Source organism: Sprattus sprattus, assembly GCF_963457725.1.
Source record: "Sprattus sprattus genome assembly, chromosome: 5".
Taxonomy (NCBI): Eukaryota; Metazoa; Chordata; class Actinopteri; order Clupeiformes; family Clupeidae; genus Sprattus; species Sprattus sprattus.
This window is the reverse complement of record NC_137924.1, coordinates 19520792-19537599: the sequence shown is the minus strand read 5'-3', so window position 1 is coordinate 19537599 and position 16808 is coordinate 19520792. Positions and strand designations below refer to the sequence as shown.

General features: G+C 42.5%; 1 protein-coding gene across 1 annotated transcript; it reads left to right on the top strand.

The window, feature by feature from the left end:
• Positions 1 to 2306: 2306 nt before the first annotated feature.
• LOC308365101 (protein FAM171B-like) lies at positions 2307 to 13379 on the top strand (the record flags this gene model as incomplete). Its single annotated transcript, XM_080838432.1, has 8 exons — positions 2307 to 2490; positions 8521 to 8754; positions 9580 to 9672; positions 10071 to 10220; positions 10471 to 10641; positions 11465 to 11581; positions 11684 to 11804; positions 12071 to 13379. The coding sequence occupies 8 exons, from the start codon at positions 2307 to 2309 to the stop codon at positions 13377 to 13379; spliced, it is 2379 nt and encodes a 792-aa protein (XP_080694558.1).
• Positions 13380 to 16808: the final 3429 nt, after the last annotated feature.

Genomic DNA, 16808 nt, shown 5'->3' with positions numbered 1-16808 from the left:
AGGCAACTTCATGATCGACCAGTGACAGAAGAAAATCCCCTCAGTAAAAGGAGAAAGTATTTCAAGGAAAAAATACTCAGAAAATACCCTACAGAAGAATTGCTCTCAGATTGATCTTATATAACCATCAACCTGAAAGTTTTTTAAACCTGGAACATTCAAGCTCTAAGAGTATCTTATTTACTTGGAATGAAAAGTTTGACACAAAGAAGAACTCCAGGGATCATATCGTCTTTGCACATATTGCTTTCCTTACAATGCACTGAAGAGAAACCTGCTTGGTTGAGGGAATGATTCATAGAAAAAATATGGAGCTGTGCATGGACTGGAGATTGGACTCCAAATAACAAAATGATCTCAGTGGAGGAGGGTATTTATGTGGAGAAATGAGTGTGTAATTTACAGTGTGTAATTTATAGGGAATTGGTCCGCTCAGTCGATTCCATCATCCATCTCCGGGTGTGTGCGCATGTGTGTGTGTGTGTGTGTGTGTGTGTGTGTGTGTGTGTGTTTGTGTGCGTGTGTTGAGGCTTAAATCCCTGCGCTCCACACTATGTGTACGTGTGTGATGTTACCACAGGGAGCAAATGTGACAGTTTGCCTTGCGAGGTCCATGTTTCAGAGGAAACATGGGTGTGGGGTTACTGGGCAAGCAGAGCCCAGAGTCCTTCGGTCCAGTCCTATATCATCCACAGTTACCCTACCATCCAGTGTTCTCATAAAAACCTGTCTGTCACTGACACCTCCCTGGTGAACCTGCCTCTGCGGTAAGGCAAAGCACCTGTAATTAACAGACCTGTTGTGAATGCCAGAGGGCTGCAGAGCACATAGAGTGTGCTCAGAGATTTACTTCCATTGATCATACCAACAAAGCACCCGACACTCTGTTGACTGCATGAATATTGCATAGTGTGCACTGACCTACTTGCACAGTTCATATAAGAGGAGGAATTAGTGTTCCTGTATAGTATTTTAAGGTGGTGCATTTATTACGTTGCTCATTGACATATATATTGTCCTTTTGCATTTGTGTTCGTCGTTTTGATCATTTGAAAGCTATTGTTGATAATCAACTCAAAGTCTGCAAATAGTTCCACTAATTGGCTGTTTGGGGTTATTGATTTCACAGTAAGACCTACAGGATTTGAAGGATAGAACTGAAGTGATTAAGTGGCTAGCTACTAAATTCCCCAGAGAAAATCAGTCTGAGGTGATAATTAGTTAACAAAGACTATGAGGTGACTGTGTGTGTGTGTGAGTGTGTGTCTGTGTGTGTCTGTGTGTGTGTGTGTGTGTGTGTGTGTGTGTGTGTGTGTGTGTGTGTGTGTGTGTGTGTGTGTCTCTGTGTGTGTGTGTCTCTGTGTGTGTGTGTGTGTCCATTAAATGCAATCACATTCGTGACTGTTGTGATACATTTTTGTCATAAACTGTACAGTTTCTTCCTTTGCTTCTTGGGCCTCGCATAAACATCTAGAAGGTGGCAGTTTTACCCAGGGTAACATGGCAAGGACCTTGTATTTTTTAGTACATTCATCTATTGGCATTCTCATGTATTATACATGCCCCAAATGACTGTTGTATGAAAAGATGGATTGGGGCACGCAGGTTGAATTTTGCACAAGCGGCAAACAAACTGACCCTTGAGCCAGTAGGCTATAGTTGCTGTTTCAAGCCTTTTGGAGTCTGTGGTGCTGATTCGTCCGTTTGTAATGAAATTGCGTCACAACTATGCTTTTGCTATGATAGCTGAGTTCGCAACTTCCATGATGTTTATAATAAATCACATCTGTATGAGTTTTTTATAGCCTTACCAATCGCGGCGCACTTCCATGTTGCTATATGATGCTGCTGCCATCTAGTGGGTATTTAAAAGGCTCACAACTCCATCCTGAAAGAAAATTACAATAGCCTATTTATTAAATTCGTTCTGAACCTAATGCCAAACCCGTCGTAATACGGTGACAATGCCATCCGAAACCTGCTCTGACGTACTGGATCTATGGTTTACGGGGTCGACTACGTTGAGATACAGTAGGACAGTAGCCTGAAAGAGGCAGGCTACACGTACTGCTTCTCGTCAGCTATGTACCACCAGATGGCACCAATATACAGTATACGCTGCATTTCACTCATGCAATCACAGCTTGGCTTTGGGCGACTTGCTATCATCGTGTGGGTGCTGTATATAGTAGACTAATAGTAGGCTAGCGCATTCACGAGGGATTCTTCATTCTGGTGTGCGCTCCACCACTCATCCAGCGCATCTCGTTTGCAGTTATGTCTCTTTCTATCTATTCTCCATCGCCATGTCTGCGTTCCCTTACTTGCTGTTAGTCACGCTGCTGGTTTTGACTGAAGATGGGTTGAGAGGGCTCGACGGTGCACTCGTTGTCACTAACCGAGATGTTGACAACTTTGTTGTCGGAGATGCGCAGCAACTGCCAGAGCTAATCCATCATCAGTTCGTAAAAACCGACGTCACAGAATCAGGTAAACAACGTTTTCCGTGACGACCAGTGAATGTTGGCATCACACAGTACTTAAGTAGCCTACTGTTTTGCTCATATATTTTCAAATGCTCTGATTATGTATCTTTATGCTCTTGACATAGAACAGTAGTGATGCGCTTTACATAGAACAGTAGTTGTAATTGATGTAAAATATGATGACTGAGACCAAATAACACGAGACAAAGATGTTTAGTTAGGTTTTATGAATGACAGTTGTGCTCAGATCTTTCATTACATTTCTAGTTTATCAGGATTTTTTTTCACAGATTTAGCTAGATATTAAATGTTATAATATTGATTGGTTCTTGATTCTTTTATCTTCAAAGTTATATGTGTGTTTTAATTTACTGTATCTCATTTGTAAGTCTCTTTGGATAACAGAATCTATCAAATGAATGTATGATGCAAATGTAAGTTGATTCTGGAATCCCCACCCACCTGATTGCTCAGGCAGCCAAGTGCTTTGATAAGCTGCAGACTCAAACAGAAGGTCATTGTGGGCCTGTTGTCTGATGTGCTAGTTCAGTTGGCAAATGTAACTATAACCATGAAATGTTTGTTTCATCTGACATTAAAGCAGCAAAACAGAGTTCTGTTCCAAAACGAGTAAGCTAACGCCCTAATAGGCAGGCAAAAACCTTGCAAACACCACCAACAGCCCAGTTGACACTTATATAAGTCTGCCAACACACTAACTGGTGTCTTTTGGCAGTATAGCTGGCAATATCATGCGTGTGAAAGCTTTTCTTCCATTTTTGCAGGGGGTTCCAGCCCGTTACACAGAACTACATAGGGCATATCTTGGATAGCGAGTGGGGAAGACATGGTGTTTATCTGTCCTTCAAATGACCATATGCTATCAAAATATTTTTTTATGATGGTACCAAAACTAGTTGCCTAAAAAAAACATACCTCAAAAAGTGTAAAATTGTTGCATAGTGTTACTTTTATATGTTCTAATCATATCAGCATTGATTGTCTACAGATATGCTTACATTAAGTCACCAGATGTTTACATTCCAAAAGACCAGTCCTTTTGCATGGGTTATCACATAACAAATCGGGGATGTGATATTTTTAATAATGTGTTTAAGATATATTTACCACCATTGTGTATAGGCAGTGTTGCACTGTCAAGGCATCTCTGCTGGCTATACTCTAAGTGCCCTGCTTTCAGAAAGGAAACCCTCTGTGCTTTGATTGGATCCAAAGAATATGGTGTGCTCAGCCGCCAGAACAGAACTCCCTCCTGCCTCCCAGCCCATCTGTTGTTTTCGACAAGGCGACCCAATGCAGCTCTGCTCCGCACAAGACATTCTTCCCCGCTTCATCAGCGAGCAGCATCCCTTGTGGCTGAACAGCTCCTGCACTGACACTGTACTTTCAGCAGAGATGTCTCTTCTCTCTGAGGCCTTTAGAAATGCATATTCCTCCTCACAGCACTGTTAATGCATCAGTACAGCAGAGAGCCCACTTCTGGAGCCGCTAACACAATATTACACAGTGAGATTAATCAATCAGGCATGTTAGCTGGATGATTAAGTACCATGGACTGGACTCCATTACATAGTCAGATGATGAGCTAATCAATATTCTCCATTGACTCCGGTGCAGAGTGTAAATAGATATGCACTCTCATTTTCTTGTAAGGGCAGAATTTCTAAACGCTTGCTTCAGGATCAGCTAATGGCTTTTTGTCAACACCCACGTTGCTTGATGCTCAGTATGCCTCTTGCCAATGACTGCTGAGCACATGCTATTAGCTCACATTGATTGACAAAGTTTTTTGTTTTCTGCTTGAACTTGAAAGTACTTGGCCGGCATACTTTAGATATAGTATACCGGTAGGCCATTATTGACAATGTATTTCATAGCTGAAGCAAAACATGCTCTGTGTATAGGCATGCAGTAATGTTAATAGTTTTTCCTAAATAATATTGACAACATATATCCTTTGGGAACTTTGGGAGCGGTGACCATTGCAATAACATATTTTTTTCAAAATCTTCAAATCTTCATCATCAACACATACCAGCTATAATATCCTGTGCTTTAGCTAAAGCTACACCTGATTTAACTAGGTTAATTTCTATGTCATGATATGTTATGCTGCTATGTAGTGTACGCTATCTGAGACATCTGTGTGTTTCATCTACAGTCATCACTTTTGCTACTTGTCTTTTATCATGCCCCAGATACTGATCTCACAGTAGCCCCGTCTGGCTGTCCTCAATCCACTGCATTGACCTGAAAGTTTCCTAGTCCAATTTAAGGTTGTGTTTCCGAGCGGTAAGATTTTCCCTGTGCTCCTAAAATGCTGCGTGATATGCTATATTTTTTCTTAATGTGGCTATACAGACTGAGTCAATCTGCAAATGTGCATAACAAAGGCTTGTGCGGTTTCATCCTCTCTTGTTCTCATCCTCCTTACGTAATGACCTCTTTCTCCCACTCACTAGAGCAGTCCCCCTTACTGTATGGAAATGTAGTCAGCCTCGTCTTCGTGAGAAATCATTAAAACACTCTTTGTGTACGATAACGATGGATAACTACGCTCTACAGAGAATGAGGCGACCTCTCATCTGTGTTAATCATTAGCCCACAATAGGTTAGATTAATGTAATGTGGATTAACTATGACAGTGCTGAACTCATTCGTAGCCCACTTGGTTAGTAAAGAAAAGGACTGCATTATGTGCAATCATTTGCTTCTTTTTTTAAGTAAGGTAGATGTCATTGTTTTTAAATAATTGCTTGGAGTCCAACACAAAAACACAAATAACTGCTTTAGAAGTGTTTGCCATAAAACAGTGCTTAGGTGTACTGCTTTCCAATGTTACATTAATGGAAATAAGTAATTGAAACACATGCTGCTCAGCGCTTTCCTCTTAACTGTTGCTAACATTAAGCTTCATCAGCACAGTACAATTTAGCCGACACAGCACAATGGATGCATGCCCTTACCCCTATAGCACATTGATCGCTTATTCCACCTAGTGAACACTGGACACACTATAAGAACACATAGCTCAGTATATTCATATTTCATGCAATCAAAACCTGCCTGAACTACAAACTTCACCTCAGCATGTAGTATCTGTTGTTATCAGAGGACCATGAGTAACATGTCTCTTACATGATTAAGAATTTGCCGCAAATTCTCATGTCAAACATGATTGATGAAAGGTCTGTGATAAACGTGAAAGTGTGTCAGTGTGGGTATCTCTGTGGCAGGCCATATGAGAGGATTATAGTAATCTGTTAGGATTCACCCTCACTGCAGATTTATCAGTCCATCTTTTACACTGACTGCCATTCCATTAACCTACTGCTGTGTTTTTGGGAGAGGCCTGAAGAAATCCAAACTCCTCAGATATCAGAGTAAGCTTATCAAGATGTCCATCAAACTGTATGGTGCTTACCTGAAGGACACACTTCTTGACGTCTCCTGATTCTTAAAACTCCAATGTCAGAGTGAAACACCCCATGTTGCTCCCATAGTTATTTGTTTGATATTTAAACATTTAAAATGTTTGTCTCCCAAGTTATTCATTGTCTGCGTTATTTTCCACACTCGTGATATGAGTCACAATATGATGAGACAGCATTGTTACATTAAAAGGCTATCACTTTCCTTGAAGTTTTTCAAACACTCGAGGCACTGATTCTTGGAAGGCCTCAGCCCAGTGTTTTACTGAAGATGCATCAGAGGAGTGCCAGGGGCAGATACTGATCCAGTTGGCCCGTGGCCAAGAGTGGTCTGCCAAGGCTGTGGATGGGGAGGGGGAGGTTGAGGCTGATGGCTTGGGCAGGGCCAGGCTTACGGGTCTGCAATCCGAGTGTCTCTTCTTAGATCGATGTGCTCTGTAACATGACCCTGGCTGCTATCTAAATTGAAGGAGAGTGATGGGATTTCCTCCCATTTCCACTGACCGTGGAAGTATTTGTAACGCTCAAATGTGTCTCTCAACATATTGTTGATAACGCTCTTGCTTAGGATATGGCATGTGTTTTGCTAAGCTGAGGCCCAGTAAAGGATGGCAGGACCCGATGACCACCACACAATGGACAGTGGGTCTAGTGCTGGATCGATCACCATGTGTCAAAGTATCCTTAAGCATGACACTGAACCCCCAACCGTTCCCAATGCTGGTGCCTTGCAGTCGCAGGTTGCTCTGCTGCTGGTGTGTGTGTGAATGGGTAAATGTGTGAGGCATTAACCTGTAAGGTCTTTTGAGTGCTCTATTGGGCAGAAAAGCTCTACATAAATGCACTCCATTTACCATAAGCTCACACAGGATGGCATGGCCCACTTTTATATAGAACGCATGCTGTTGCTATTTCAGGTGGGTGGCTGGATCTGCGATCTTGTTCCCGTATAGCTGGGGACTGCAGTATCAAACAGAGTGCTTAACCCTGCACACCCAGATCTACACTAATGCATTTAGTTCATGTTGAATGTTGGTAAAGTTTTTATTCGCTATTTGTCTTGTGAAACAATGTAATCAAAGGGACATTGGTTTATTTACTTGTGCTCTAAATGAAAAAAAGAACTTTCATGCAGCTTGTAAACATACTGCCCGACATTTTTAATATACATAAACTAGAAAACATACTGCCCGACATTTTTAATATACTGTACATAGACTAGAAATCAGCATATGTAAATTAACAGTAAGCAATAGATGAAGAGATTTGCTACTTTATGTAGTGAGATACGTTCTGTGCAATTTTTTATGTGCTGAGAGATCCATGCCTTATTTCAGATGACACTGTACCATCTGGAAAACAAAACAATGAAGGATGCTGTATATATTTAACCAGCCAAATATATTTATACATCCATTTTTTTAACATGTCATTGAGGAATATCACCTTTTCCTAGATTAATGTGGAGTTGCTGAAAACCTCTTTATGTCAGCATGTCCCCAAAGTGTCTTGGGCCCCTGATGTGGAGCTGCCTAGTCATCACTCATGAACGTCAAACCTCTCATGAACAAGTGACAGTCATCGCTGAGAGTCTCTCTCCTGTCTGTGTGCTACAGCTACGCTTGTCCTTATGCTTAGAAAACAAACCTTATGTGCAGATTTGACTCTAGTTTTGTGTCGATTGTCTCCAGTTGTCTCCAACCGCATGTTTTGGGTCTGTTATGATACCCTGTCATGTTGTGTAACAGAGGCTGTGCTACTCCCGGGTGAAGAAGGGGTTTCTGGGATAGCCTGGAACGCCTGCAGCTATGCAGCAGAAGGGGGTTGCATGGGACGTCTTTGCCCATCGCATCACCTCATGAGTAGACAGCCACATCCGTCTTGCTTGGCCATCCTGCCCAGAGATATAAACATAATGCCCACTCGTTCTGTCAGGGTGACTAAAGTCCCCCCATTTTGTGTACTGTGCCTTTGTCAGCTGGGGTAAGAATAGATGCAGCTGCGTAGTGCTGCGGATAGAGCCCCTTTTGTTGGATTCAACTGTGGGGATTCAGTGTGCCATCTTGTTTAACAGAATAGTTCAGTTTATGAATAAGAAAGCTACAAGCTGCTCCTCATGCATTTCTTTGAGCATACTGTGAGATGTTGGGCTGTGTAGGACATACTTCATCAACATGTTAATTCAATACACTGAAGCAAAATAGCTCTTAATTTTCTCAGTAGACCGTTTCTAATGGAGTAAGCCTTGCCTTCACTAAATAGAGAGAATTTTGGGTATACCAGAAGATTGCTGTTATGATCTGACAAATGATCTTTGATCAGTGTGCCCTGTTGTACAAATAAGAATACCAGACATACCACCAGACCACCTTTTTGTGTAAGGTGAAATGCTTGAAAAATAAATAATAATAAAAACTACTTCCTCTTCTGATCTTATGAATACTGACATATTTACTTGAGTTCCTCATACTGTAGACAAATGTCTCGAGGTCTGTCTACCCCTACCCCTACCCCCCACCCCCCCACCCCCATCCCAGCCATCCCACTGACCCAATTTCCTGTCTGTCACTTGTCACCCTCAGCGTCTGTCTTCCTGCTGAAGGTTCACGTGAAGGACGCAGCCAGTCGTCAGGGAATCGGGGGGGCGTCTGTGAAGCTCTTCGTAAACCACATCCTCTCTAGTGCCACCCTCACCAGCGAAGATGGCTCCGCACTACTAAGGGTGCCCTACAAGCCCCGGCAGTCCATGGCAGTAGTGGGCAGCCTGGAGGGCTACATCCTCACGCCGCTGCCATGGAGGGCCTCCAGACTGCCAGGTAAGAGGAGGGAGTTTGGGGGGAGAGTTGTGTGCTGAGGAATTTGGGCCAGGTGTAAATGTGTTTGAGAGGAACCCATGAGGGAGACTGGGCGACCTGCATGAAGGGGAAACAAGAGTACCTCCCCAGTGCTTCCATCCATCCTGACATGTTTAGGTCTCCCTGTGGAGAGTCATGATGCCTGTACAGTTTTAGATTTCATGAATGTGGTATTTCTGTTTTGCAAGTATTAGAGAAAATATACACTTTTAGATTTTTAATAAAGGTACTCAATTTGTGGTTAGGATTTCTGTTTTGCTTTGATGAGTGATGGGTTCACAGTGTAGCGATACTGTGAAGTATGGAATACCTGCCATCTGCTCCTCCCCCCCTCTCTCTTTTCCCCTCCCTCCCTCTCTCTCCTTCTTTCTCTCCCTCTCTCTCTCTGTCCCTCCCTCCCTTTCTCTCTCTCCGCCTCCGTCTCTCTCTCTGCCTCTTTCTCTGCCTTTTTCTCTCTCTCTCAGCCTCTCTTTCTCTCTGCCCTGCCACTGTATGCTGTGCTCTTAGCGTCAGTGTAGTGTCGTTCAGCCCAACAAAGAGCGCACTACTCCAGATTCAATCCCACCACCCATCGCACGTACAGGGTGCAGCATCTTGGCTCCATCTAGCTTTATTAACATGCAACTGCAGTGCTGCTGGCGTGGTGCTGAACCCATACATGCCGTCCATGATGATGGGACTACCTGGGTGGTAGTTTTACCTTTGTGTGTTTATGCATGATTCAACAGGCACCTACTCCCTTTGAAGCCTGCACATTTCTGTCTCTCTGTCTCTGTCTTTTTTCAGTATTCTCATCCGTGACTCTATCGCTGGTCGCCCAAACCCGAGGGAATATCTGGCTGTTTGAAGACTCTGTTTTAATAACAGGAAAAATATCAGGTTTGTATGTCATGTGACTATGTTGCCTATGTTGTCAGAAAATAACTGTTGCTTAAATCCAATGGACTATTTCAGGCATAATGTTTTGCATTACGCATCAACTTGCGTGCTTCGTTAACAAATCAAGAAGATGAATATTAAGACACAACCTGTGCACTCCGCACCAATTAACTAACAGGATGTTCGATAACACTAACAGCAAGAATGAAGGCTAAAAAAATAAATTCAGCAGTGTTCCGCAGAAACCAGCAAGTTTCTGCCATTGTGTCAAAGAGCGTTGTGTTTGAGAACATTTATGTTTACTTTTAATTGTATTTTATTGACCTACCTTTGCAAAATGACAGTTTTATAGGCAACATGGCAGTTATGTCCTGTTTTTTTATTCTTTTTTGTTTTAGAGGCATTGCCAAATGTGCAGTTCCCGAGAAACCTGCTTACGGTGCCGGAATGTAACATTTCTACTATTACGGCGTACCTGACAGTGCCTCAACCTACTGCTGAGAAGAGCATTTTTTATAACACCATGGGAGTTCTCATCAGCAAGTCAGGTGTGTGTGTGTGTGTGTGTGTGTGTGTGTGTTTGTGCGTGTGTGTTTGTGTGTGTGTGTGTTTGTGTGTGTGTGTTTGTGTGTGTGTGTTCACGCCAAGACGTACGTGTCTGTGTGTAGGTGAGTGTGTGTTGAAGTGCATACATGTTTGGCAGTGCATAGGTCTGTGGTCTGTGTGCCTGCGCATTGACATGACCACATTATTTCTACTTCATTGATATTTAAACATATTCTGTCTCTTTCCTAACAGGGTATAGGAGCATTGAGCTCAAACCAGTGGCAGCTGTTAGCGTTGAGCTCAGCTGTATCAACAGAGAGCTTCAGGTCACTGGGTCCCTGCAGATAACGCTTCCTCTGCCAGACAACACTGGTCTGAGTGTCTCAGATCCTGTCCCTGCCTGGGCCTTTGACAGTAAAACAGGTATTAACAGGATGTTTCCATTTTTAAAGTGGCCTGATTTATATTAAGCCTCCCCAAAACGTATTGACTTTTAATGTAAAGGTCAGGACATTTAGGTGACCCATATACGCTGAAAGAAAATGCTTGACAAAATGACACTGCAAGCAGCCACTAAAGCACTGTCCGCAATTAAAATCATACCACTTTTTCTTTTAGGGCATAGTTGTAAAATTGCCCTGATAAGATACATCACAACAAATATATGAGTACAACTGTTAATAATAGCAAGTTAATACACAGGTTGAATGTCAATTAGACCAAATTCCATTACATGACCAAATAAACCTGAATGCATGAGATAAAATAACATGACTTGAGATGAATAACCAAACCTGAAATTAATGGGTGAGAGAAGAGTGAAGGGCGAACAGCACCCCAAACACTCTTGTACCTCAAGACCTATTGCTATGCATTTGCCACCAGCCATTCCATTAGGGCCACCATCCGTCCTTGTTGTCCTTAGATAACATTCTCCCCCCGCCAACCCTGGGTATCTGGGTATGGCCAGGCAGAGGTTACAATGGGCTAATCAAATTAAACAGCTACAAATTGCTTCAGATTCAGGTACTTCAGATTGCAAGGAAACCATGACCAGACTACTGCCCTCATCACACGGATCAATTCCAGGGCCAAACATGAATATGTTACATTAATATACATTTGTGGTGTGACTGCTACCTTTCGACCCCCTGGCCCATCACCATGAATGTTTAAATCCAGAACATAAACATCCTAAGAGCAAATTCTGCCTTACTGAGCCAGTAAACACATTTTTGTCATTCAGGTGCCTGGGTAAACCAAGGTCTGGGCATTGTCACGATGCAGGATGGTGCGCTGGTCTGGTCATATGAAGCACCTCACCTGGGCTTCTGGATCGCTGCACCCTTCCCTTCATCCAGTGGTATGGATACTTTTTGAATGCTTAATGCTAATGTTTAATGAGTTATTGTTGCACTCTTAACCAGCACAGAAGCAGTGAGCAGATCTGTCTTTGCTAATCCAGGTCATATGGGCATTGCCGGTCGCATTGAGTTCCATCAACATGCGTTTCTGCTCCTGGCAGTCCTGAGTGGGGCCATATTAATTGTATCAGGAATCTTAATAGTGCTGTTGTGTCATTGGAGGTGGGTCTCTACGTTATTTATATATATATATATATAAATCTACCAATCTACTGTCAAATCTACACAAATTAACAGTGCTGTTGTGTGATTGGAGGTGGGTCTTTACTATATTTCTAAATATAGTGTTTGTGTGGTGTGTGTTGTGTATACATTAATGTTTGCTATCTGCCAAATCTACACAAGTGACTGAGTTGGACTGAGCAATGTCTATGCTTGTTGGAAACTGTCCTCATAATCTAACCACCAGTGTTTTTTTTCGTGTTTAGATTCTCCTCCTGTGCGCCAGCAGCAAAGGCAACCAACGGTATACATATGGATATTTTCAAAAGAGACCAGACCACTTCCACTAACAGCATGTATCAGCAGGAAGTCTCTTATAAAGACTCAGACGGCTATGAAGATACAACTCAGAAAGCTGACGCCTCAAACTTGAAGTCGCAAACACACTTAACAACTAATTCTAAAGGTAAAAAACTCAATCACTATGTGAACAGTAGTGAATTACCAGGAGGCCTGCACTATGGAAATGTTAGAAATGTTGCCCAGCAACCCTTCCCCACCTCCTATCCTCCATACTACGTCAATGCCTGCCAGATTGTAAAGCCCGAAGGAGGATCTGATCAAAACAGAGTGCCTGTGGCGCTGAACGAAAAGGTGTTCTTTTCTGAGAGAATTGTTCAAGTATACAACCAGCCTGTGGCCTTACTCCAGGCAGCAGAGTTCCTCCTTTCTGCAGAGCAGCCGTCAAACTCCAAGTCAGCCACCCTACCCAGGCTGGGCACAAGCTATGAAACTCAGTCAGAAGAGCTTAGCAAAGACAACTTCACTCAGACCTACTCCAAAGCCACCCTGCTGTCAGAAACTCAGAGAAGTGAAGAACAGCAGGCGTCTGAAGGATCAAAGGGTTCCCGCTCCAGTGTAAGAGCCTGGGGACGTTTTAACACACTGCTTGAGTCTGTATCGGTACCAGGTACCCTCAATGAGGCTGTGGCCATGGGTCCTCTATGCAGCGAACACCAAGGCACATCAGAACAGAATCTGCGGGAACTCTACAAAAACAAACCTTCGCCCCATCCCAGAGCTTGGTTTGTATCTTTAGAGGGCAAGCCGGTTGGCCAAGTTCGCCACTCAGTCTTGAACCTGCATAGATGCTTGCACAAGGCCTCTGACAGAAATAACACCAGCCTGGACTCTGGGGTGGACATGAATGAGCACGTCACCGGTAAGAGGCTAGAGAGAGAGAGGCCGTTTGTCCGAAGCACAGCCCACAGCAGGACCCAGCGGCTGTGCAGCGATGACATGGACCCCAGCAGCAGTGAGAGCGCCACCACAGCCACCTGCACACCGGAGGACCCTTCTCTGAGGAACATTCTAGATGGTGTCAGCGGGGCCGTCCCCAACATCCCAGAGGAAGGGGATGACGCTGACACATCAAGCGCCCTGGAGGATAGCGAGGCCCGGTCCACTCCGTCCCCACGCCGCCCGAGGAAGGCCACAGACAGAGGGGGCAGAGCCGACAGGCAGAAGAGCACATGGCATATGAGGGAAGAGAGGCCTCTCATGAAGCTCAACTAGGGAACTACATGTGAGGTGAACAGTATAACAACATGGCCAACATTAAATTCCACAAAAAACTATATCTGTGACAGATTTTACCGTTATACTGCACAAAATGCTAACAATCTCTAACCGTGTTTAGTTATCCAATAGCAAGTGCATATGGTATGTCAGTTGCTGTTTCAACTAGTTGAGGGAATTCAAGCCATTATTAGCATTTGTTATCACCAGGGAAATAAAACACTTTTATATGGATAAGCTCTATCTAAGCTGTCATTGGTGATAATGGCTTCAAAGGAAGATGTATTATATACTTTTTAGGGTAATTTTATATGCTGTCTTATTACTTTTATCCCCATAGAACTGTGGCTCAGCAAATGGGTCCATGTGAAACCCACATGTGTGTCAAGCCATGAATACCAATGTTGTACCCTGACTGTAACAGGTTTGGAAATAGCATGCTATGCTTCTTGTTAGTTTAACTTGGACACAAATAATGGATCCAATCCTTTGATGGCCCTGGTTATTAAGTTCACCCATTACCTTTTATATACTGCCCCAGTACATAGCATGTTATAATAATCTGAACTCCTTTTTTTGTGCATTTCTGAAAATGCATCACAGTAATGCCTGAGCAGTTACTATAAGTACATCTCTACTAGCTGCATAAGGAAACACCTCAGAAGCAAACTCCAGTCTCAAGCCAATGATTAACATTTCCTTGAGTTTTTAGTATTTGCTTCTCTTTGTGTTCTACATGCTATGCCTTTGAATATTTATTTCAGAATTGTGCTGCTTTCCCCACAGTTTTCCCTTTTGGATTACTTGTTGTGCAACCCAATGTTTCCCATTTTATATAGCTCTGCCTAATGGCTGTGGGTTACTGGTGTTATCAGCCACTTCCTATTTTTGCTGCAAATTGCTTCACCTGCTCAGCATGCTCTTTTCTGGTAACTTATTCTGATTTAATATGGTTAATACAGTTAATATGTATTTAACTATTCTGTGAATATTAATAAAAACTGAATCTGGTTATCTTTGTGTTTTTCCCCCAATGCATTGCCTTAGTATGGTATGTTTCCCTCTCCAGTGCTAACACATTCTTAGATGACTGTCAGATGACAGACAGTCATGGAAAGACAATTCCACAATAGTGTTCAGTGCTCAGTCTGAAAATATCCACTACTCTGAGCTGGAAGTGGCCATATTCATGCTTACACAGTTCCATGAACAGAACATAAACTTGCTCTGGAATACACAAGCAAATAAATAGAAGCCCTATGTCACCAAGGATATATAGAGTCCGATTAGCCTCACCAGATGACTTGCACACTCTCACTTTGGGTGCATCAGCATCACCTATTGTCAAGCCATTAATACAGAGGTGAATGGATCTAGGCTGATAGCTGGATATCTGGCTTTAGGTAACAAAATCCATTTTCTGTTCCATGTCTAGTTAACTAAACAGTGTGCTCATGCAATAATTCTGTCAGATCTAGTTTGTTGGATCTGGTTCACTGGTGTTGCTTTATTTTACCTGTACCTTTATATCACAACTGAAGTGCAACGCACGCACCAGACGGTGGCCCCAAGAATGTCCTCCTATTTTAAAAGTGTTGAATGTATTCCACACTGGTTACTGATGTGGTTTTGATTTTAGCAGCAAAAAAAAATCTGCTTTGCAACAACATGCTCATACAGACAAGCGCATGCACATTTAAAAATGAGCCATAGACGAGCCATAGTTATGAATTACAGAGAATTAAAACTTACTGCAAACTGTATCAAACACCACTAGAATCCCCAGTTATTTGGGCTGTGGTTGCAGAATTAAAAGAGGTGGCGAAATATTACATGTGAACTCCAATTATTATTTTTTTTTCATGGATTGAGCTATTTTTTAATACATACCTGTAAGGTGTCCTCTTTTGAGGGATCATGTAGGTAGTCACCCTACAAAGAGAAACAAAGTGGGGGACTCCAAAGGCAGATATTATGTTTACCTCTTACCCAACAAGGACATGGCACACCGCCCGAGTAAGTCTTTCCCCCCAGAGGGATGCAGCTTTGTTATGGCTGCATGTTCAAGCACACAGTTTGATCTGCGTTTGCCAGTATGCTTTCCTCTAACTGATGTGAACAGACGTAGGTCCAGTCCTGGCAACAAATCAGTCTCTACTTTCGTTAGATCATACTGGTCAACCAACCTATGGCGCGTTCAATTTCCTAATTTCCTGATACGCACAGCTGATAACAGTCAAATGTACTGACTAGGACAGAGGGTGGGCAATTCTTTTTCCCAGGGGGCCAAATGAGCGACTGAAAATATTTTGGAGGGCCGGGCCAAAATGCCGAACTCAATTATGCATAATATACATTTTATTTCTATATAAAAAGCAGTAAATGGCATTGTTTTGACCGCTGGTAAGAGTGTATGTTATTATTTGGCAATTCAAATGTGACGTTAGCTTTCAAAAATATAATTTATTCAAATTTAATTTCCAAAATGACATTTGACTCATTTTCAGTCACATTAATGGCATTTTGAGTTTCATATACTATTGAAACAAGGATTTTCTTAGCTTTCTAAAGACATCACATCATATTTGTAGCCAAAATAAACAAGACAACAAGTCACTGAACTTTGTAACTGTGTAAAGAAAAGTGTCCCAGTTTTGTTGCCTTTTTGACTGTGCAAAAAAAAAAAAAAAAAAAAAGTTTTTTCAAATTATCATATAATCTTTCGCGGGCCGGTCAGAATCAACCGGCGGGCCGTACAATGCCCAGGTCTGGACTAGGATAACTGTCTGTCACTGGCAAAGCCATTCACAGAAGTTGAAGCTATGGTGATGGGCTTTTGGGGGAACAGCCAAGGAGCAAATGAATAAATGATCTTAAATGAATGTAGCCTTGGTGGTTATATTTTTTTTCCACGCTTTTGCATATGGCACGCTTTTGCATATGGCAGATGTGTCAACGTGCACCAGTACATACAGCTGTCTGAAGGAATTGAGGAAGGAAGGAATTTAGCATGAGTGATGCAACCGATTAGGCCCCAGCCCCACATGTTGTAGCCGTTTACTTGCCCTATCTTGTCATGTTCAGCCCTCTTACTGTACAGTTACTGACGCCGCCTTAATGTTTGAAAACGAAACTAAAAGAAATGAGGAAGTTCAATCGAAACGAAATATAGATTGATTCTTCTAAGCCCGTGGTCGTAAGGATGGCTCTGTCGGTAAGTTGGACATTAAATAATCAGAATCAATGGTACACAGTTTAATTTAAACCAGATGTAAGAGTGCTTGTCTTTTCTCCTAGAAGAAGGAGCTTATCAAAGAGAAGAAAGTCGATCTCACGGAATGGCTGCGGGTTGATAGTACCCTGATCTTACAACACGTTCATTCAAAACGAATTATAACTGACGCTGAATACAATGCCTTAAAAAGC